The sequence below is a fragment of the Wolffia australiana genome, chromosome 13 (genome assembly GCF_029677425.1).
Source record: "Wolffia australiana isolate 7733 chromosome 13, ASM2967742v1".
In the NCBI taxonomy this organism is placed as follows: Eukaryota; Viridiplantae; Streptophyta; class Magnoliopsida; order Alismatales; family Araceae; genus Wolffia; species Wolffia australiana.
In genome coordinates this window covers 15808639-15830699 of record NC_135847.1, presented here as the reverse complement: position 1 = coordinate 15830699, position 22061 = coordinate 15808639, and the positions used below count along the sequence as shown (strand labels likewise).

General features: G+C 43.0%; 5 protein-coding genes across 8 annotated transcripts; 2 read left to right on the top strand and 3 right to left on the bottom strand.

Moving 5' to 3' along the window:
- Positions 1-2052: 2052 nt before the first annotated feature.
- LOC144711082 (alpha/beta-Hydrolases superfamily protein) lies at positions 2053-6442 on the bottom strand. The gene is made up of 6 exons (XM_078585007.1): positions 6105-6442; positions 5352-5590; positions 4836-4948; positions 4550-4690; positions 3936-4167; positions 2053-2249 (listed from the first exon to the last, which is right to left on the bottom strand). Exons 1-6 carry the CDS (start codon positions 6406-6408, stop codon positions 2187-2189), a joined length of 1092 nt encoding a protein of 363 aa, XP_078441133.1. The 5' UTR covers positions 6409-6442; the 3' UTR covers positions 2053-2186.
- Positions 6443-8203: 1761 nt separating this feature from the next.
- LOC144711326 (protein ORANGE-LIKE, chloroplastic-like) lies at positions 8204-11215 on the bottom strand. The gene is made up of 8 exons (XM_078585276.1): positions 10921-11215; positions 10626-10740; positions 10438-10551; positions 10281-10367; positions 9746-9822; positions 9546-9673; positions 8989-9128; positions 8204-8387 (listed from the first exon to the last, which is right to left on the bottom strand). The coding sequence occupies exons 1-8, from the start codon at positions 11175-11177 to the stop codon at positions 8310-8312; spliced, it is 996 nt and encodes a 331-aa protein (XP_078441402.1). The 5' UTR covers positions 11178-11215; the 3' UTR covers positions 8204-8309.
- A 376-nt stretch (positions 11216-11591) lies between these two features.
- LOC144711434 (senescence regulator (Protein of unknown function, DUF584)) lies at positions 11592-12551 on the top strand. Its single transcript, XM_078585441.1, has one exon. It carries the CDS (start codon positions 11711-11713, stop codon positions 12362-12364), a length of 654 nt encoding a protein of 217 aa, XP_078441567.1. The 5' UTR covers positions 11592-11710; the 3' UTR covers positions 12365-12551.
- On the bottom strand, positions 12479-17801 carry LOC144711436 (Vacuolar protein sorting 55 (VPS55) family protein). 2 transcript variants are annotated; one of them, XM_078585443.1, is made up of 5 exons: positions 17713-17801; positions 16303-16354; positions 14985-15024; positions 14831-14915; positions 12479-12759 (listed from the first exon to the last, which is right to left on the bottom strand). In XM_078585443.1, exons 2-5 carry the CDS (start codon positions 16333-16335, stop codon positions 12576-12578), a joined length of 342 nt encoding a protein of 113 aa, XP_078441569.1. In that variant the 5' UTR covers positions 16336-16354; positions 17713-17801; the 3' UTR covers positions 12479-12575. The 2 variants fall into 2 exon arrangements, with proteins under 2 accessions (XP_078441569.1, XP_078441568.1); XM_078585442.1 differs by lacking the exon at positions 17713-17801 and adding an exon at positions 16447-17692.
- Positions 17802-18040: 239 nt separating this feature from the next.
- Positions 18041-21760, top strand: OTLD1 (OTU-like cysteine protease family protein). 3 transcript variants are annotated; one of them, XM_078585440.1, is made up of 10 exons: positions 18041-18157; positions 18277-19043; positions 19133-19294; positions 19418-19495; positions 19561-19639; positions 19745-19890; positions 20227-20292; positions 20411-20588; positions 20683-20874; positions 21437-21760. In XM_078585440.1, the coding sequence occupies exons 2-9, from the start codon at positions 18594-18596 to the stop codon at positions 20868-20870; spliced, it is 1347 nt and encodes a 448-aa protein (XP_078441566.1). In that variant the 5' UTR covers positions 18041-18157; positions 18277-18593; the 3' UTR covers positions 20871-20874; positions 21437-21760. The 3 variants fall into 3 exon arrangements, with proteins under 3 accessions (XP_078441566.1, XP_078441564.1, XP_078441565.1); XM_078585438.1 differs by having other exon boundaries at positions 20677-20874; XM_078585439.1 differs by having other exon boundaries at positions 18063-18161; positions 20677-20874.
- Positions 21761-22061: the final 301 nt, after the last annotated feature.

Here is a 22061-nt window from a genome sequence, read left to right as displayed (position 1 = left end):
GAAGACTCTTCAATTACTGCACACAACAGCCACATGCCCTATACTGCCTGACACAAACCAATTGCTTCTCAATGTGCACCCATTGTGCAACTGCAACTCACCAGCTACACGAATACCTTCACATCACTAGTGACACATCCCGCTGTAATATCTTCAATTAATTTATAATGTATTTAATTTTATTCAATCCATAATGTGTTAAATTAATTTATTTTATTCAATTAATACATTCATCAACCAAATTACAATATTATTAATCTACCTTATATTTCTGTACTTCATATATTAAAATGAAATGAACTAAAAATGAATGAATTATGTTTTCTATAAATCATCTGTATGCTATCTTATAATATGCCCCTCATCATTTTCTTTTCACTACGCACTATATTTCGTTAGCACTATTCCTTTTGGAGACTTCCCTTTCTCATTATGTGTAGCCCTTTCTTTTTACTCGAAGTCAATCATTATTTGTGATGACATTCAATAGTTATTCTCAGTTAATAGTCATCAATTACTTGAGTATATAAGAAAGTTAAAATAAAATTACAGCATATTTTCTTCATCTTAAGACAATGAACATTAATTTGGATAAAATGAAATTTTTTTATTTGGATACAACTGGGATCTTAGGGATCTTATCCCTGGTTTCTTCACAAAATGGTGTTGTACATATGAATAAAATCAACATTACATATGGTGTGAGGGGACGGTAGTATGTTGAAGCAGATGGCTAAAAAACGTGAGGTCACATGAGCTCTCAAGGTTGTGTGGAAAAATGAGGAAATAAGAGTATAGCCAAGAAAGAAAGATGCAAAGAAACAAACTAGGAATATGGTTGAAATGGTTATTGCCCCTGTTCTGGATATCACCACCTTATGACATGGCACTAGGAAGAACTGTTGATAGCTCACAGTATAAGAGAACTCAACATTTGGAGACCTGAATTTGGGAAAAGCTGGAATGAAGCCCAAGTTCAGAAATGGAACTAAATAACAATCTGGTTCAGGATGAAAGCCGATGAGAGGAGGAGGTCCATCCTCAATCACATCTAAGCAAAATGCCACCAAAGTCGGTATATGATGCCACCAAAGTGGGTATATGGAAGTAAACATGTTCTATAGAACCAACCTATTACCCATATGAGAGGTCAGACAAAAATTATACCAATAATAGAAGACATTTCCTATCCTGGTCATGTAATTCTCTATGCCAGTTCACAATGCATGAATCACCATCGGAAGAATGATGCAATGGTGAGGAGCACACGATGTCCAAAAATATCACCCCAAAACTGTTGGGGAAATGTTCTCCAAAATTGTACCAATAATAACCACAAGAGAAGTACTCACATTTGACAATATCTTGATTTTATATTGCTTAAAATTTTGTAATAGTATTCATAATTTTATTAACTTTTGATGATTTGTTAAATATTTCTCGGCACTATAGTTGAATGTAATCAGGTCCTTTTGCCTCACAATTTTCACTAAGGCAAGATGGCATCTAAATAAAAAACAATTATGTCTGGTGCATGACAGACATGTGTGTTCTGTTCTTTCTGTGCGATTGTGTGAATTGTGCGTTCTGTTCGGTTTTCCGAACATAACAAAATTGAATTCGCACAGAACATCACACAGACCGGTTCGGATTGTGCGACTTTTTTTTAATTTTTAAAAAAACCCCATTCAATTCTTCCCTCTCTCTCAATCTCTTGTCGGCCGTTGCTACCCAATTCGTCAGTTTTGCTTCGGTCTTCGATTTCTCTATGTAGAAGGCAGATCAAGCGTCCACAGGGAAGAACAGGGCGACCAAAGTCGCCTTTAATGCTGATTGCTGAGATCCGAACTATGGCGAGGAGAACACGGATGCCAGGGTTGTTTTCGGCTAAGTCCTTGGCCGTGAACGCCGCCGGAGCAGCCAGAAATGAAGAGGGCGATCCGGCGGGTCGCCGGTTCAGATCTAGAGCTTGTGCGAGGAAGACATCGCCGCCAGGGAAGCGGGCCTCGCCGGAGGAGACGTATACCAGGTGCGTGATTTGGGAGGCCGGGCGCGCCCATTGGGCTAGGCAGTCTTGCACCGCCGCGGTCGCCATCTGGGTCACCACAGCCTGGGCTAGCCCGAGCTGATGAGCCACCATTGGCTTGGTCTCGGTCAGTAGCGATGAGTTCTTGCTCAAGATCTCCTCATTCATCACAACGTACCTCATCTTCACCATTGTCAACTTGCATGGTATGTCGGTTGTGTATCTGTTGAGTGAAGAGATCTTCAGTTTTTGCTTGTTTTTTCAGAATTAGCAATCTTTGGTTTTTTGCTTGTAAATTGTTATAATTGTGCGAATTTTGTTCGGATTGTGCAAATTTGTGCAATTTTTACAACATGTGCAATTTTGTGCGAATTGTGCGAATTTTGTCCAGATTGAGCGAATTGTTCGAAAATCTGTTCTAATTTTCGCACAAAAAGAGAACAGAACAACGAACAGGGCCCTGTGCAATTCTTTTGTGCGAATTGCTTGTTTTAAATGAACAGAATAGAACACCCATGTCTAGTGCATGATCACAGGATCTGGATTACTGAAAAGTGTGGTGTTATTATGTTTATCGTCCCATCAAAGGAAACATTACAAAATCCTCTGATGATTTATTTAGTAAAAACCTTGCGCAATCCAACCATGACGTGATAAATGAAAATGTTGGCTGAAATATGTAAAAAAACAATGCAAAATGGCTAAAGTGGAATGAAGGAAAAAATGAGGATACGAGGGAAAACAGGAGATTGGATAAAACAGTTGAACTTAAGCCCATATGTTGCACCTGGGTTTACCATAGGTAGATTTAAATAATGCACGTGTCTACAACTTAAACTTTGTGTTTTGAATTGAAATCAAATTTTATTTTTGTGTTTCATCACTATACAGAGAAATGGTCGAGATTTATTCCACTTAAAATGATTCTCAGCAAGGAGTTATCTTTTGCTATAATACGAGCATTGGATGCACTCAGTACAAGGAAATTAAAGCCACCAGAGAAGTGAATAGTATCAAATCCTAGCTCAAAGGAAGGAAACTTTTGAGTAGATGCGACCTCCCTGTCATCCTAGTGGGGTAACCATTATATTTATTCTAGAAAGAGAGACAGAACCATCCAGTTAAGAGTTTAACTAGATAACTGTTTTCTCTTTTCATCCTTCCAGTAACCGATGAAGTCAAACTTCCCATCGTATCATATCTTTGTCCATTTCATATATTAAATTTGTAACTTTAACATTTCCATCAATATTCTTTCTAAGTCGTTTGATCTACAGGTACCACAGATTTCTAATCTCAACCAGAACAAGTTTGAGGAGATAAATCATAGTTTAATTCACATTTTTTATCCATTCAAGGTATTTAATTATTTACTATCTTACATAAAAAGATGAAACACAGAGTGATTTGAGCCTTACGAATTTCAGTGCATATAATTTGGGAACCCAATATCTCAAACCAATAAGACCCATCTAAGAACAAATGATCTTAAGAATGCAGCATCATCTCACAAAAGGGGCAAACAACCCAGTAATAACAAAAACCTCTCTATATCTCCCTCCTTGTCCGCACCTACACTGCCATGACCACTGATTCTTCTCATTCGTTTAGATTTGGTGAGGGCCCAAAGGGTCCAGAATACTCTAATCTTGATTCTGTCAATTAGAGTGAACATATCTCTAGACATGAATACATGCAGTTTCAGTACACAGATGCACAAATATGTATTAGCATTGCATTTATATGCACAAAATTTACTCAAACAAAACATATTACAATTTCTCCAACCTCTTATTGATTCTCAGAAATATAGGAATCAAGCATAAAATATTAGAAGCTTAAACAAAAATAATGCGTAAAAGTAAAGATACAGATTCAAGATTCAAGAATTAAGGAAGAAATTGGGTACCATGATATCTAGGAGGCCGTTTGGATTGTCCACGTGGACCCAGTGGCCAGACTTGGGTAGGACGTGAACTCTGGTCTTCCCTTTCACGATGCCATCACTTTGCCACCTATTGGCCAGGCTATCCAGCCTAGCAGCTACCTGGGGCGTCCACCTGTCACTATTCTCTGCACAAACTATCTCTACCCTGAGCCCTGCCGGCGGATGCTCTAGCAGGTCCCAGTAACACTTCTCCCTGCAAATTTTGGAAAATTTCAAGGGTGGATGATTCCATGATTCTACTCGTGAGAGGAACAGAAAACAATCTTGAAAGGATCAAATAATTAATAATTTCCATTCTAATAATAATAGATGTAGAGGAATGGTTTTGAAAATGAAAATGAAAGACAAATAGAGAGAGAGCAGAGGGAGCAAGACAGAGACAGAGAAAAAGAGAGAAATTAAGAGACTGACAGACAGCCACGAAATTAAATATAGAAAAAGAAACAAAGAGCAAGACAGACAGATAAAGAGAGAGACAGAGACGGAGAAATAGAAGACAACCACGTGGATGCCCAAACCCAATGGCTCCTCTCTAGAGAAACATATTGATTAACACTTGTAGATCAAATTCTTACTTGTAGGAATTGAACATGTCGATAGCAGCTGGTAGATCAAACGCCCAGGTTAAGTGCTCTCCTTCTTTCTTCAAATTGCTGGCAATCCACTCAGACAGAGACTTGGAAAACCCATGATGGACCATGTGATCCACAACCCACCTACAAAATCATTCTCTTCAAGTTCCATCAAATAAGATACTGCGCAAACTAAATCAAAGGACTCATCAGGCACAACCAAAGAGGCCTCCCTTTGCATACACCACTTCATGACGTAATTTCCTTTTCTAGGAAAGAAAGAGCATACTTTCTTGAAGGAAGCCATGGTGGGAGACTGCGCAGAATCTTCAGGACACCTTCAACTTCACCATCAATATTCTCGGTAACTACCTCTCCAGGAACAGAATCCAGGACCCACAACTGCTCTGCATCGATTGGAGAAATGAGAAAGATACTCTGAACCAAATATACAAGCTTCAACCAGTGATATGAGAAGATGATTGATCATGCGATAGGGTCCAAGGGAGCTGGCTGAAGATCCGGTTAGATAGCGAAGATCGCTGAGGACTGAAAGGAAGAGATAAAGAGACAAAGAGAGGAACCAATCCTACTTCATTTCACAATTCTTGGCTGCTCTTCTAAGTGGGAAAATACCCCGTGTAGGATGCAAAGACAGAAATAAAGTTTGCTTATCAACCATCTAGCCTCTGGAATCAGGCAACAGTTGAATGCTCGAATTTTGGAAAAAAAAACTTAAAGTCATTTGGAGTTGGTTATCCAAGAATGGTATGCCTGTTTGGTTCAAAAAGAAAGAATGGTATACCTGTTTGGGCAGCGCTACGGACACTCCATAATCACCACCAGCACAGCTCTTGGCAAATTCTAAGGCAACTTTTCCGCCCATGGAATGACCAATCACGACATCAGGCCAAGTCCATTTCTGAGATTTTACCAGATTGGCCAAGTCCATGGCGGTATTGACCATATCATGTGGAGGATCCAGGCCACTGGCACCGGCTGATCTTCCATGGTTGCGCAAGTCAACAAGAACCATCCGCCATCCTGTCGATTCAAAGGAAGGAAATCATCAAAACCGGAGATTTTGCTACAAATAACAGTAATATCGGTTGATTGTGTCAACCATTAAACACGTCGATTATCAAATTAATAATTAAAGTGGCATGAAATTTGCCTTTGTTACATACCATCTCGGCGTTTTCATCCCATAATCGTCCGTCCCCCTGGCCCAAAACAGAAGAAGAAAGAGACAAATAAACCCAATCTACGAGGACTTCCGACAACTTCACCGCGAAGGAGTGAAATAATCATCCACGAACATCAAAATCCAACCAAAACGTAATGCAATCAGCATTGAGCTGAAAAGGCGGGGCAGCATCGGATATTCTAAGGTCATTTCCACCAGCAGTTCCGAGAATCCTTCTCTTCAGTCTCGCTCATGAAAACCACGCGTTCTATTTCGTTGCAGACTTAAAAAAAAAAAAACACGCGGAAGCAGAAACAACAAATGAATCTTTAAATCGGTACCAAATCGAGAGGAGAAAGAAAGAGGACGGACCTGAAGGGGAGGCATCGGCGAGGCTGGAGGCGAGTTTACGGGCAAAAGACCGCCAATTACGAGCGGATCCCAGCAGACCGTGAAGGATGAAAGCAGTACCGACCGGCGAATTTCCTTCAACAACACTGATCTCTTCATAGGCCAGAGTTGCCACAGCTCTTGAGAAATCCCCCTTTCCTCCTCCACCGGGAAACCCCAACGCTGCAGATTCACCGATGCGAAACCCTAGAACTGGACGAAGAGCGATGGAGAAGGAGAACAGGCACCTGTGACCGAGCGCCGCTAGCCTCCGCTGCCCCGCCATCGCCGGCACTCTAACCGATCTCGCCAAACGACTCTTTATATATAATAATCATTCCCAGTATGTGATACTTGAAAACTGCTGACATATTTTCTCATCTTTAACCCCCTGTTTTTTTTTAATTATTTCTCATAAATAAAAATAGAGATCACTGCCAGCTATAGTTCAGGGACACGGACGGGACGGTTTTTTCATCCCAGAATGAAAAGATCGTACCGTCCACGAGGTTGGATGAAAACCGCGACCGAAATTCATCCCGAGATGAACGGACAGGATGGTTTTCGTCCACTCGGACGAAAAAACCGTCCCGTCCGCATCCCTGCACTGATTCCGGACGTCGGACGGGACGATCTTTGTCCCGTCCTGTCCATCGACCACGTCCCGGACGATCCGGAACTATACTGCCAGCAGCTATATGTTCTCTGTCCCCTATGACAATGACGAGAAGGTGTAGATGTCCCCGGGGTGGCGAGTACAAACAGGAATTATCTGAGGAGAGGTGAGGTAGACATGATCACGAAGGATGGGGATCCCAAATCGAGAGAGGGGACTAAGACACGTAGAATAGTTGACAAGTGACTTTACTTCATTCTTCTTGGCTGCCCCTTTAAAGGGAGGGCCGCCCATTTAAACGAAATACATGAATGTCAATTAACTTAAATGCCCTTGTGGGCTAATATGACGAGACTGTCCCTAGATTAGATGAGGATCATATCAGGTTGTCATGGTCTGTGTCATTTGTTCATGCCAAGATGACAATCTTGATGACAAAGTGACCTTGGAGCTAGGGTAGGGATGATCCGATCACAGGCAGAAGGCACTTGCATGGCCCTCACGTGCAGTGGTTTGAATTTTTGAACTGCCCTTCATACAGCCCATTGAGAATTTTTGAACCTCAATTTTGATCAGTTCTTTATAAAAAATCAAAAACAATATAAATGTCTCATGCAGGTGATTGGTAAACAGAATCAGCTTTTGTTGAGGTCAGGATTTCAGAGCTGTTCAAATTGTAATTTTTGGCATCAAATTTATTGATTTTTTTTGGTCTTATAGAGGCCTTCCACACAGGCTACAAGTTGTTCTGTTCTGTTCATTTTAAACGAACAAAAAATTTGCACAAAAGAACCGCACACGGCCTTGTTCTTTGTTCTGTTCTTTTTTTTTTCAAAAACAAACAAAATTCGCACAACTGCACAGAACTAGAACAAATTCCCACAAAGCGAACAAAATAACCACACACGGGTCTGTGCGATGTTCTGTTCGAATTTGTTTTCGTTCTGTTCGTAAAACCGAACAGGACTTACAATTCGCACAAAAAGGACCGAATGACCATGTCTAGCTACAAGCGAACGACTGAAGTACTGTGGTGTGGCAGTTTCGGGCAGTTAGCCACTGCGGATCGCCACCCGCTCACTGCCCAAGGGGTATCTGGCACCCCTGACTGCCGCTAAGCTCAGGATGGTCTCAAAGCTGCCATAGCAGTGAGATTGCCACCACTGAATCCACACTTACAAATACTACTTGCAGAAAAAAATAAAACATACATTTTATAAATGGTGTCTACAGTACTTCCACAGGGATGAATGTAGTCATGATCTGTTTGAATTCCTGTCACTTGGGAATAATTTTTGCCTTGAACTGCATATCATTTCCCTTCGTTTAGATGGGAGTGATGATGAAGTCGTCATCAACATTTGTCTGCAGGTCTATGGCAATGAGGTCTCTCGTCATCGTCTTCACTCAAATGGGAGAATGAGAAAACATCATTCGTCATCGGCATATAGCTTCTGCAGCTTGATTAGCTAATATGAATAGAAAATTTCCAATTAATGAGAGAATTCCAATATAAAAACACCCTGAAAGTTAACAATATCAACAAGTGGGGGCGAGCAGCATCAGTGCCATCAATCGAATGGTTCTATCCGGGGATCATGCTCGCTGGCCATGATCATTCCCGTACATAGGCATGTTGGGCACATGACCTGACCACAGGAAAAGAAGAAGATCACCAATATATACAGGGCACTGAAACAGGGTTCGGATATATTGATGTAAAGTTCATTGATCCACTCACGAAGGAGAAAAAGAGCGTATATTGGAACCTCGCATTTCATCTAAAAGTGATGGTTTTGGTGCAGATATAATGCACAGATACATATCACGCGGAATAATTACTGACTTAAGATTAAATTTGTGAATCATCAGTTCATCGAAATATTATCATTTTGTGGTGTTTCTATTAGAAATCCGTATATAACAGATACAATTTGATGATTTTACTTTCAGCCCCGATTCTTCAGTGCACTTTCAAGGTCTCAATTCAATTACAGTAACGACATTAAATTGATTTCATTAGTTTCTCTTTCTCTCCAATTCCTTCCATATATCAGTAAACTCGATTTTTTCTTATTCCCAATTCTCTTAATAAATGTTGACTCAGTTCTCTCAAACCAAACAGACCTCTATTCTTCTAATTAGCTCATATATCACTTTACTTCTCCGGTTAGGTTTCTTCATTAAGTTTTTCTTTAACGGAAGCTTTCTTCATCAAGTTTGTAATGGTATGGAGCAAAAAAGCCATACCTTTCCAGACCCAGAACAGTTGAGGCAGCGCCGAGTTGTGGGCACCCGAAGAGGGAGTTTAGCGGAATCACCATTGATAGCAATGGGCTCGATCGTGAGGCACGTTCCACCCCCAGAGCATCTGGCACAAGTCAGATAACCTAATTTTCATGCAGAAAAAACGTGATTAGGCTAAACTGCAGTAGATTAAGACCACATAGTTGCACCTGGGCGAAAATAAAAAGTATCTGTTAAGGGTAGGTTCCAACACATCTTGACGACGTTCTCATTGGTTGATGGTTTGCTGATGATGTCATCAGGCAATATTGTCGTCACCGTTGACCATCCATACTAGCCCGTCAACATCACAACGATGTTGATGATGGTGTTGACGGGCTTTAAACTAGAATTTTACTTCGTTGATGACTGATGTCAATGGATGCCGCCAACCGCCACTGATACACTGTTGTATTGAGCATCGACTGCCATCCAGTGACCTCATCAAGGTCATAGTCATCCTCAAGAAACTAAAATTAGTCAACATCATTCTGCCAGTCCTATCAGGGGAAGAAATGCACCGGTTCCATTGCAATATTTGCATCTCTTCTTTTCCTGTTGCTCGACATTGTTGACCTCGATCAGCATCAGTGCTGAGATCACACCCACTGCACCGCCGGAGAAAGAAGCCACAATCGGATCGACCTGACTGAATCAACAAGAAATAACAAGTGGGTTAAGCTAAGTCAGATGGGAATTTTATCAAGTTTTTTGGATAGACCTTAGTTGCAGCGGGAGATGCAAGCTCCTAATGAAATCTTCGTACGATGTGCCGCCAATGCCTAGCTTGAGTTCTAGCTGTAGTGGGGACCATAAAAAAGAGCACTAAGTCTCATAATTCAACTGGATGATTCGTTGTTCCAAACTGAAGATGAATTTAAATGGATAAACATTTTTTTAAATTTTCTCGGATAGAAGAAAAGGTCCCAGTTTTAGAGCCAAAGATTTGGTGGACTTATAGCAAAGAGAAAAAAAATCATTGAGTACGAACTCTGGATGAAGAGCAGATCTTCAGTCATTTCGTAGGCATTTTGTTTCTTTTTAATTTCTTTCAGGTGAGTTTTTTGTCAGAGAAAAAAGATCAGGGGTGATAAGAGATCCAGTGGGAGCGCAAAATTAATAATGCAAAAAATAGTCCTCGCTGGAATGAGAAAGAAAATTGAATAAGAGGAGCCGGGTGATTCCATAGGAAACCGATGGAAAATAAAAAGAAGATTGGAAAGACGAAATGGAAAGAAGAGAAAACAAGAACTCACTGTTGGTGCAAGTAGACCGCCGAAGACGATGATTCCAGAAATGGTGGAGAATGCTGTCAGATAGAGCTGTTTCAGGGTCTTCGTCGTCTGATTTCACAATAGTACAAAAAAGTTACGATCAGGGGAGAAAAGTTTGGATTTTTAGAGCTGAACTGACCAATCGAGGGACGAAAGGAATGGTTGAAGGGATGTCAGGCATCTCAATCTCTTCGTTGTCCATTTCATCCAAGTCTACACTCTTTATTCGCTGCTGTACCCGCAACCTCCTCACCTAAGATTGAAAATTACTGTCAGTGCAAGAGAAATAAGTAAAACGTCGCACTTCACCACTAAAATATATCCTACCTCTTCCATAAGAAGGAATATTTTGTTCCGCCGGCTCTTAATATTATCCCTAATTTCCTGAAGCTGCATCTGTACAAAATCCTGCACCGTTTCCGGCCCTTCTATGATGCAAAAACTGAAACGATTCACACCCATAAACCCCCAATCTTCAAAAAATCATTACAATATCTTAAACGCAAGTTTCTCTTCTATTATAAACGCCAACATGCCCAGAGTAAGATATCACAAAAATAAACCTACAATGATGAAATCGAAATTCGAGAAAAGCAGGTTGGAAACGAAAATTGAGCCGGACCTCGAAGGGATATCTGCATTAGGAGCCGAATCACCATCTTCACTCAGAGAACAGCATGCAGGCCGCCGGGGCCACTGTTCTACTTCACGGCGACGAATCCTCCAAATCGGTCTTCTACCGCGGGCAGCCAACTGAGGCTGCAGATCTCCACCAAAACAACAAGAAGGAATTCCCGATCTATTACCGCAGGTCGAAGAAGGAATTAACAACGATAATCTTGGCGATAATCCGGCCGCCGCCGCAGCAGCCACGACCATCGTCGTCTTGTTCTTCTTCTTCCTCGAGAACTCTGAACTGAAGATATACTTCTCATTTCATAAGCCGATTAATGCCTGAAATGACTAAAAGCCCCTGAAAAGATGGATCTATCCACTTTCACAAAATAGGTATTTCAGTCATTTATTAAACTACGAATAATATCTGGTTTATTAATCGAAAAGACTAAAGTCGCTGACCTGGCAGTGCTTTCCACGTGGGAGCTACACGGACGGACGACGGAAAAGTTCCCGTCCCAACTCTCATCCACGTGTCGTGATTTCTCTGAACACTCGTCTATTTCCGGATAATTTAAATTAAAGGAGGCAGGTTCAGAAAGTACGAAACTCTTCAGGGGTGTTTCGCGAAAAATGCCATCGTCCTTCGACCTGCCTTCGTCTCTATCCCACGTCTCCACTCCCCCCTTTTCCCCTTTCCCTCTCTTTCTCCCCTCCTCTCCTCTCATGGCGGTGGGAAGCGGCGACGGAGACGATCGTGGAGAAATCTAGGCAGCGGAGTTCGAGAAATCGCGGCAATGGAAGGGATTCATCATCAGAGATCTTCTCCCTCGGAGCGATTCATCGGATTCTTCTCCTCTCCGCCGGGAACCCTAACCGCTTCCAACTCCGGCGCCGGCGTCGAGCTCGACGAGGACGACGTTCTCTGGACAGGAGGAGATTCCTCCTCGGCTTCTCCCGATCGGCAGCCGAGCAAGGCAGGGATGATGATCCCGAACTCGCCGAGGACATTCCGTCGATTCGCCGAGAAGAATTTCGGCATTCTCGCCGCCCTGCCGGAGGAAGACCCGACGGTTCTGCGGCGCACCGGATCTTCTCTCTCCGCCGTTTCGTCCGCGTCGTCGTCTCCGTCGTCATTCGCGCGGATGATCCCCGTGGCGCCTCCTAGACCGTCGATGATGGACGCGATGGCGACGACCCAGCCGCAGTCGGCGCCGGTGAACGTGCCCGCGGCGCGAGCCAAGCAGAGGCGGGGGTTTTGGGGCCGGCCGGATGACGATGACGGCGGCAGCGGCGACGGCGGGACGCTTCCTCCCCACGAAATGGTCGCCAGGAAGGACTCCCCGATGACGACTTTCTCCGTGCTCGAGGGCGCCGGTAGGACGCTCAAGGGCAGAGATCTCCGACAAGTCCGTAACGCCGTCTGGCGCCAGACAGGTTTCATCGACTGACGTTTTTCGTCATCATCATCGATTGTCCGGTAGGAAGACGATGACGATGGATGCGTCATCTTCACCAGGACGACGGATGCCCTACATTACTTTTTTTACTTGTATCGCGCGATGTAGGTTAAGAACGGCATTCGGAAGAGAGGGGGGGTGGGGATTTTAATGTTATTACAAGAGGTTAGTGTGTTTGTGTGTGTGTGTTGGATGGTTTTTGTTACCAATCGTCTTCGAGGGTGACGTGGTGGAAGCAGAGGACGGTGCAGACGAGGATGAAGAAGGAGACAAACTCGATCCACATCGCGCCGGCCTCGATCAGGTTGGCGTGCCGCAGGATCGTCGGAATTGCGACGCTCCCCACTGCCGACGCGCCTGTCAGAAACTTGGCCGCGCTTATCCACCTGGTCAACTCCAATTCAACTCAAAGTCAACCCTTGATCCATGCTGGAAACAGTATGATGCAAATTCAGATGGTTAAATCCGCCAGAAGTATCAAGAACAAGGGGAAATCCGGCGATCAACCCTTGATCCATGCTGTAATAAAAAGCACGATGCGAACTCAGATGGTTAAATCCGCCAGAAGTATCAAGAACAAGGGGAAATCCGGCGGTCAACTCATGGTTAACAATTGATTCATACTATAAATAGTTTGATGCAAGCCCAGATGGTTAAATCTGCCAGAAGTATCAAGAACAAGGGGAAATCCGGCGGTCAAAGCATTGATTCATACTAGAAATAGTTTGATGCAAGCCCAGATGCTTAAATCCGCCAGAAAGGTCAAGAACAAGGGAAAATACGGCGGTCAACTCATGGTCAACACTTGATTCGTATATTAAATAGTTTTGATGCATGCCCAGATGCTTAAATCTGCCAGAAAGGTCAAGAACAAGGGAAAACGGGAGGTCAACTCATGGTCAACCCTTGATCCATACTAAAAATAGTTGGCTTAATATCACGGTACACAGCCCAAACCAGGTCAAAAGTTTGCGATCTAACCTTAGCTTTTTTTTGGTAGGGTATATCCCAAACTCACTAAGTCGTCTGCGATATATCCTGGTGATGACGTGGAGTCCATCGTGGCTGCCAGGTGCATCTCCGGCCAGATTTTGACTTGACGGAACCCACCTGGCAGCCACGCTGGATTCCACGTCATCACCGGGATATGTCGACCTGCCAAGGGTTTTCCGATAAGAGAGAGAGAGAGGCTTTCTAGAGAGAGAGAGAGAAGCGGCCTAGAGAGAGAGAGAAGGAGAGAGAGGTTCTAGAGAGAGGTGTTCTAGAGAGAGAGGCCTTTTGTAGAGAGAGAAAGGGAGAGAGAGGCGCTCTAGAGAGACCCGACCTCTCTCTCTAGAAAGAGAGGTGTTCTTGAGAGAAAGGCGTTTTGTAGAGAGAGAAAGGGAGAGAGAGGCGCTCTAGAGAGACCCGACCTCTCTCTCTCTAGAAAGAGAGGTGTTCTAGAGAGAGAGGCGTTCTGCCGGACTTCAGTCGGGTCTCTCTCCCTTTCTCTCTCTAAAAAATGCCTCTCTCTCTAGAACACCTCTCTTTCTCTCTCTAGAACCTCTCTCTCCTTCCCTCTCTCTCTAGGTCGCTTCTCTCTCTCTCTCTAGAAAGCCTCTCTCTCTCTTATCTGAAAACCCTTGGCAGGTCGACATATCCCGGTGATGACATGGAATCCAGCGTGGCTGCCAGGTGGGTTCCGCCAGGTCAAAATCTGGCCAGATCCACCTGGCAGTCACGATGGACTCCACGTCATCACCAGGATATATCGCAGACAACTTAGTGAGTTTGGGATATACCGTACCAAAAAAAAAAGCTAAGGTTAGATCGCAGACTTTCGACCTGGTTTGGGCTGTACCGTGATATTAACCCAAAATAGTTTGATGCAAGCCCAGATGGTTGAATCCGACAGAAGGGTCAAGAACAAGGGAAAATCCAGCGGTCAACCATCTATAAATAGTAAATAATAAATAGAATGACCCTAGTTCAGAAACCCATATGGTTTAATCCACCGGAAAAAGGTCCAGAATAAGGGGAAAACCCAAGGTCAACTCTCTATCACGAACATGATCATAAGGAGAAACCCATCAGGCAGTATCTAGAACATGGCAATTAAATGAGGACATCACTCCAGTGGTGGGATCTAAGCGCATAAAAACCCAGAAGGTTTGATTTAAAAGATGAGGTAAAAAACAGAAGAAAAACTAGAGGCAACTCAAGATCAACCTTCCATGATCACTATACTAAGATGACGGCAGACCAACAAGATTGAACCCACTAGCCATGACTAGGACCATGGAGAACGATCAGTTCTCCATTATTAGAACGATTTGAGTCTGACTTGAGGCGAATCGCTGGGTACATATTATAAGAAGCCTGGCAGAAAGTCAGTCCCATAAAGTTTAAGATAAGAGATCAATGCAATCAACGATGGAAATTTGAATGAACATACCAAAGTTCTATTACATGACTTACCCTCCCCCTTCACTGCTGGTCAGGAAATGTGTGGATCCTCCGCCAAAGAATAAGCACGGCATCGGCACAAGCACGTACATTAGAGCTGCAATGGAAGCAGTCTTCATTTATGCGTTTGAAAGAGATAGAAATCAGCCCCTGTGCAGCGACTTACCTGACAGCATTGGCCACCAGTTGTTGTACAGAGCGCAAGCCTGAAGGAGTCAAGAACAGAATTGAGACAATGAAGATTGAGACAATGAATTGAGACAAGAACAGAATTGATTCAATGCATAGCATGTTTTTTATTTAATAACCGTACCTTTTACGAAAATTTGAGAATGAAAGAATGAATCATCATCGTCTTCGAAGATAGAAGATGAAGGATCATATTAATGGAGACACCAAATAGAACAGACAGTGATAAAGGTAGTGATCACCACCCCGGATGATGAGGTCGAGAGGGCAAAGACAAGTCGTCATCGTCCTGCCATGCGTCCCCGTGAAGTTAACAATGGGTTTGATGACGCTTGGTCTCTTCACAGCCCTAGTCCACGTCCATTTATTTACTCGCTCAGATGACAAGAGATGATGACTAGATTGTTATTGTCATCGGTCTAGCAGGATGACAATGACGATGAAGAAATCATCATTGTCACTCAAGCTGCAGACAACGAAGATGAAAGGATTTTGGATGACAATTTTCATCATCGTCCACAAACTCTGACATGGCCAAGCAGACAGAAATAATGGGAAGTTGACAAAGCTCTACAACCTAGATCAGGGATCAAAAGCAAACAAGAAAAAAAACTTCCCAAAGGCCACATCTAACAATTATGTATGGGTATTACAGTGTTGATGCTATTTAGACTGATCATCGTAATTAACACACTTAATGTCCAAAATTGGTTCTTCTGATTTTACTTCCACGGAATTATTGTCGTCCCAAGTTTGATCAGGCACGCTCTGTTAGTTTTCCGGTATGAACCTTGATGTAGGCTCGTATCGGGGAGGGGGCTAGATGAGAATGGTAGATGTTCCCGGGGTTGGAGATTATTAGGGGAATCCGAGGAGAGATCGAACAGAGGAGGCAGGGATTGACTGGGGATGAGCCGGCTGAAGATGCAGTAAGGTACAGATGACCACGAGGGACCGGGATCACAGAGGGAGAGAAGGGTTGTAGACATCGAGAATAGAGACAAGTGACCTCACTTCATTAATGGCTGCTCTCCTAAAGGGAGGCTGCCCTCTTGAAAGGAAATACATGTCTAAAATGCCCTTGTGGGCTAACATGACAAGACTACTTCCAGATAGGATGAGGATCGAATCATTTTCTCACCTGTCATCAAGGTCCTGGTGGAATGCATGTTTCGTACACTAAATTCTTCTCACACTAAGCTCTTTTCTTTTACGTAATTTTAAAGAGGGACTCTTTATTTTCCAAAAGATATAATGGACATCTATCGGGCATAGATTCACTTCCTGTCACCTACCAAGATCTGCAACAAGATGCTAGCAGAAAACATGAAGGCAAGTCCGGCAAGCCTGAAGTCAGAAGAAAGTAGCTAACATGAAGTTCACCCTCGGAAGTCAATAATAAAGAATGCAAGGACAAGTACTCTCACAAGTAAACTTACACTGCAAAAGATGAAAGGCAAATCGTCATTTCCAATTCAACGCAAGTTGACCCATTAAAAATTGCATCAAATCAAGGGTTAGTGAACAAGGCCAAAAAAAGGGGAGTAAGCGAAAAAAAGATAAACACTTTTAGTGAACAAGTTTCCATTTAAGGGCATAGAAAAGGCAGATTTTTGGTTCTTGAGAGTGCATTAGAAGCGAAATTCATGCGAAGCAGGAAGAGAGAACAATATAAAATTGACACTGATATTGTAATCAATGGACCATTCTCTATCAGTTCCGAACAGGGCAAATGAAGAAACCTCCATAACTCCAAGTAACTTCAGTGACTTCTACGCCTTAAAGAAAATAAGATTTGACTTGAAAAGATCGAGGCCAGGACAGAGTGTCAAATCCAGTAACCTCAAGAAAAACAGACTTACACCCCCAAAAGACGACAAGAGAGAGACACTTAACGTTCCATGAAACGAATGCCAAAGCAAACAGCAGGAAAAAATTCTCTCAACAAAGGAAATAACGACCATCTATTGGTAATTTCAACGACGAAAATAGAAGTAACGAATGATCAGAATGGGCCGGCAGAATAAAACATGATAGAGGTGACAAACCTACAACCATATCACGTCGGTAATTAGATGAAAAGTTACTTCAATGTTCAAATAAACACCAGTAGAAACGGGTTAACTTCTTTGATTTTTTTTCTACCGGAAAGCTTCAATCCTTTTACTAAATAGCTCTAGAAAAGAAAAAGTGCGCCTTAAAACATCGATTGAGTAAAACCGAATTTCAAAACTCTGTCTATTACAAGGAAAACGAGTACACTTCCCTCGACAATTTGTTGCATTTCACACGCCAAATTTTTCAGGAGACCAAAAAAAAGCGATCACGATGAAGAGTCGCATAGAAAATGAACACGGGCACAAATCCGGAGATACCACGAAAAACAACCCCCAAAACGACAAAAAGAATATCGAGACTTTCTTCGAGCAGCACTTTCCACCCGCTCCCGGCACCCCGAAAAACACGGAATTTTCAAAAGAATTTGCAAACTCACAACATCAAACACAAAATAGATTCAATCAAACATCAGGGGCCAAAAGATCACTTTGAAATCCTAGTCAAATCGTAAAACTCATCGGAGCGTGAGAAATATGAGTCGCGGAAGAAATCGCAAGAAGAACCACAGCAAAAAATTGGCTATCAAATCAAATGCAGCGAGACAAAATCCATTCCTCATAGCAAAAAGCTTCCATCAAAACTCTTACCTTCCACCGTTACCGCCATTCTCTCACCGTTCCCTGTTCCTGAGAAGAGAGAGAGAGAGAGAGAGAGAGAGAGAGAGAGAGAGAGAAAGTCCACCAAAGCTAATAATTACAGAAGTTTTAAAAAGCTTACTCATATTTATAGTCGCATCGAAAAATAGATTTCATGGGCCAACGAACGAGATATGGGCTTATTTGAGGCCCAATAAGCATACGTGAATAAATTGTGCCAGTTAATGGATCGTTTTCGCACGTGCCGCGGCATGCCACGTGTCAGGCGCACAGTTCATCCTACCCGTCCATCGGTGGGTTCTCTTCCTCTATAAATACAAACGCCCTCTCTCCTCTCTCCGCTCGGTGATCGTCTCGAAAGCTCATCTTGGCTACGTTGCAGTGGAGAACTCTTGAAGGAAAAGAGAGAACAGATGGCAGCCCCCCTCAGAATACCGTAGGTTTATTCTCCAACGACGCGGAAATTTTTTCTTGAAATCTACTGGGGTTTATTTTCTGATTTTTTTGAGATTTTTTGAAATTTTTTTCGCGTTTTCTTGGGGATTTGCGGTGTAGGTTTTCCGGCGAGGAGATTTTTGAGAGTTCCTGAGAGATTCCATTGGTCTCTGGTCTGCGGCAACGTGAAGATCGATTCAATAATTTGCGAGATCAGGGTTTCTGGTCTCATGAGAATTTCCGCTGGGATGCGCGTATTTGTTCCAAGAGTACGGAGCGCGCTGGACTGGAAGGAATCGTTCAGCCAGGTGATCGGCGTGACGGCGCCAAAGGTCAGGACGCGCGACAAAGGCGTTCTTTGGTCCGTTCTACTGTGATTTCTTAGGTTAAAAGGGATCAATCGCCGATAAAAGATTGGCTTGATTCTTTCTCCAAAGATGACAAGGATACTGGTACAGCGTGGATCAGGAGGCTCGTCCTCGGGGTCTACCCGCAATTCCCAGCTCTCTTCAAATCAATCGACGTCCAGTTCGAGAGAGGAAGAACAGACGGCTGTCAGTTTGAACGATTCTCCGCCGGAGATTGATGATTCCTTTGCGGAAAGCGGCCCTGGCGTCATTGTTGATGAGATAGGAAGGGAAACGGCTCCTGGGGAAGAGAAATCTTCCATTGAAGAGCCAATTAATGAACTTGCAATTCAAGAACATGGTCCATTTCTTGTTGTTTCAGGCGCTTCTTGCCCTCCGCCTCCTCCTGTTCCCCCTCCAAAGCCCTCCAAGTCTGGGCTTACCCCAAGAAGAACTTCTCCTAGGTCATTCAATGAGGCAGAAGGATATAATAGCGCCGACGAGCAGAATCCTTGTTTTGGGCCTTCATTCGACGACGCTGTAAGATCTGCAACCGAGTTACTATTTTTAATTTCTCTTTTTATCTTCGTAGTTTCTACCTTCTCTGAGTAGTGGGTGTTCAAAAACAGGAGAGGGAGCGGCATTTTGAGCTTGATATTAGGCGATCCAAGGGGTATGAAGTGAAGAGAATGCTAGAAGATGGGAATTGCTTGTTTCGAGCTGTTGCTGACCAAGTTTATGGAGACCCTGAAGCGTTTGATATGGTTCGGCAGATGTGCATCGACTACATGGTATTCTTTTGTTTCTGTCCATGCAAAGTTTTGAAATGTCCTGTAATTTGGAATTTCTGTCTACGCAGACAAATATTTTCTAGTTAAGAAATGTAATTAATTCCTCCGTTTTTCTAACATCAGGAGAGAGAAAGAGACCATTTCTCACAGTTTGTTACCGAAAGTTTCATGTCCTACTGCAAGAGGAAGAGGAGAGACAAGGTAAAGGTTTCTTTTTATTATTTTTTGGTGATGTTCATATCCTTAAAAAGTCTAATAATTTTCAGGTTTATGGAAATAACTTGGAAATCCAAGCGCTATCCGAAATGTATAATCGGCCGATCCACATATACTCTTACAGCACAGGTAGCACGCCTTAAAAGAAATTCTTTCTTTTAAAATAATTTCTTTCTTTTTTTCTATAAATTCTCTCTCGACTCCGCTTATTTTGAAATAAATTATTTTGGATAGAGCCGATAAATATTTTTCATGGAGGATACGGCACCGATACGCCACCAATTAGACTCAGCTACCACCGCGGCAACCATTATAATTCCCTCATTGACCCTCGGATCTTGACTGTTGGTGCGGGTCTCGGATTCAGCAGTCTTCGAGGGGTATGTCCCTCAAATAAAAAACTTCTCTTAGTCTTCCTTTTTTGTAACTGGCGCCCTGTTAATTCTCATAGTTTTACATGTTTTCAAAATGAAGGATGAAAAGAACCGTTTGGTAATGTACACCTCTATGTTCTTGAATCTGGTTCTTGTACGAGTAATATTTTGAATGTTTCTAATACAAATCCCTGTTTTACCTAATTGGTAAAAAGATGAAAGCAACGGATTTATACTGCACACCTTTATGGCCTAGAAACTGGTTCAGATGCGGGTAGTATTTTTATTTCTTTTCAAAAAAAAAAAAAATCCCTGTTTTTCCTGACTGGTTGCATGAATCAGATGAACATCGACAAAGATAAAGTTAAGGCCGCCATCAAAGCACAGCAGGATCAGCAGATCGACAGCGTAAGTTTACAGAATTCACCCTGATAGATGCAAGTTTACAGAATTTACAAGATAAAGTTTAGGAATGAAAACTGAGGTCGAGCTCGGATTTGACATTTTTTATGAAAAAAACTCACAGGCGCTGCTGGCGGAGGGGCGGTTCTACTCAGATTTAGAGCTGACGGAGAAGGAGATCGAACGAACGGTAATGGAGGCTTCGCGAGCTGAGTACCTCTCCAAAGACACCAAACTCAAGAAGCAAATGGGTTTCTGTGGAACCACCCCAGGCGCCGAGCCATCCTCCTCTGCAACGACCAGTGAGTGATCTCGCCATTAATCCTAGAACCTTGCAATTGACCTCTTCATCAAAGGCCTTATTGTTTTTTAATTTGGGCATTTGGAAAGAAAAAGAAATAGCAGGGACCGATATTGTCAGCAACAACTGCGTGAGGACGCTGCTGTCGATGGGATTCGGGTATCTCCAGGTGATGGATGCTTATAGCATCTTTGGTGATGATGTGGATTCCATCCTGTGCTACCTCCTTGAGACGGATGGCGCCGGCGGGACGTCCATCGGCAAGGGAAAGGCTGCAGAGTGAAGAGGTATAAATGTTCTCTTCTTTTCTCTGATACGCAAAACCTTTTAAAGCTCATCAGTTGCATAATTCTCTACCCAGTGCTCAGCATCCATGGGTATTAGGTTATCCTAGTGTTAGGATTCATCATAGTTTAGTGATGTTATAGGCCTGAGCGGGATATGACAATATCCCACCGGAGGAAAATTCTCTTCCCAGTCCTAAATTTGGCGACGTTAAAAGGTTTGAGAGATAAGAAATAAGAAAGTTGGATAGATAAGAAAGACTATATCCTACTGGAGAAAATTCCCCCCCCAGTCCGAAATGAAGAAAAAGATGATGAATATAAATGTTTATGATTACTATGATAAATATTGATAAATATGTTGATTAAACCACAGACTGGGGCGTCATCATTGAGGGGTGGTGTCTCAATGGAGTTGTGTAGACACAAGCAAGATAATACAACACCTTACTCGAGGAAAATCTCTACTGTTAATAAGTCAAATCTAGGTTATACAGGCATGTGTAGTGTTCGCACTTTGATCGTCCATTTTATTCTTTTCTGTCCTTTTTCGTCATCCCTCCAGGCCTCTGGACGAAGGGTGGTCCAAATTCAACAAATGATCATGGATGATGACAGAAGACTCGGATGACTAGAGAAGGTCGGGCGGTCCGTTCCGATTTTTTCGGCCCGCGTGCGATTTTTTTGATCGCACAAAAGCACTGATCGATGTGGGGTCCGAATTTGTGCGACGAAATCGGACTGCACATCGCACAAAATCAGCGGGAGGGAAGAATGAGAGAACGAGAGAGGACCGAGCTGGAGAGAGAATCGATGGATGCTCTACATTCTTTTTTCAAACTGTTTATTTCTAGAGCCCATAATATCGAGAAAAAGACCATTGGATTAACTTTGACTGGTAGATGGATCAAACGGTGGAGCCCTTCCAGGATACTGCTGTAGCTGCGTACTCGAGAGGGAGGGAAGAATGAGAGAGAGAGAGAGAGAGATAAAGAGGGAGAGAGAGAGATAAAGAGGGAGAGAGAGAGAGAGAGAGGGAGAGAGAGAGAGAGAGAGGGAGAGAGAGAGAGAGAGGAGAGAGAGAGGAGAGAGAGAGAGGAGAGAGAGAGAGAGGAGAGAGAGAGAGAGGAGTCTTGCTTGGATGAGTATTTATTCATAAACAATAACTAATTACCGTAGAGGTTCCATAA

What these genes read in the sequence shown, in the direction of transcription:
- OTLD1 (XM_078585438.1), top strand. Translation starts at nt 18,594, where the DNA reads ATGACAAGGATACTGGTACAGCGTGGATCAGGAGGCTCGTCCTCGGGG. An exon ending in GGCCTTCATTCGACGACGCT is followed by an intron (nt 19,044 to 19,132) that starts GTAAGATCTGCA and finishes GTTCAAAAACAG; the next exon opens with GAGAGGGAGCGGCATTTTGA. An exon ending in GATTCAGCAGTCTTCGAGGG is followed by an intron (nt 19,891 to 20,226) that starts GTATGTCCCTCA and finishes TGCATGAATCAG; the next exon opens with ATGAACATCGACAAAGATAA.
- LOC144711434 (XM_078585441.1), top strand. Translation starts at nt 11,711, where the DNA reads ATGGAAGGGATTCATCATCAGAGATCTTCTCCCTCGGAGCGATTCATC.
- LOC144711436 (XM_078585442.1), bottom strand. Translation starts at nt 16,475, where the DNA reads ATGACGATTTGCCTTTCATCTTTTGCAGT. An exon ending in TGCCTTTCATCTTTTGCAGT is followed by an intron (nt 16,355 to 16,446) that starts GTAAGTTTACTT and finishes TTCTGACTTCAG; the next exon opens with GCTTGCCGGACTTGCCTTCA. An exon ending in ACCAGCAGTGAAGGGGGAGG is followed by an intron (nt 12,760 to 14,830) that starts GTAAGTCATGTA and finishes GGAGTTGACCAG; the next exon opens with GTGGATAAGCGCGGCCAAGT.
- LOC144711326 (XM_078585276.1), bottom strand. Translation starts at nt 11,177, where the DNA reads ATGGTCGTGGCTGCTGCGGCGGCGGCCGGATTATCGCCAAGATTATCG. An exon ending in AATGCAGATATCCCTTCGAG is followed by an intron (nt 10,741 to 10,920) that starts GTCCGGCTCAAT and finishes GAATCGTTTCAG; the next exon opens with TTTTTGCATCATAGAAGGGC. An exon ending in CATCTCCCGCTGCAACTAAG is followed by an intron (nt 9,674 to 9,745) that starts GTCTATCCAAAA and finishes TTGTTGATTCAG; the next exon opens with TCAGGTCGATCCGATTGTGG.
- LOC144711082 (XM_078585007.1), bottom strand. Translation starts at nt 6,408, where the DNA reads ATGGCGGGGCAGCGGAGGCTAGCGGCGCTCGGTCACAGGTGCCTGTTC. An exon ending in CCATGGCTTCCTTCAAGAAA is followed by an intron (nt 4,691 to 4,835) that starts GTATGCTCTTTC and finishes ATGATTTTGTAG; the next exon opens with GTGGGTTGTGGATCACATGG. An exon ending in ACGGCCTCCTAGATATCATG is followed by an intron (nt 2,250 to 3,935) that starts GTACCCAATTTC and finishes TTCACTCAACAG; the next exon opens with ATACACAACCGACATACCAT.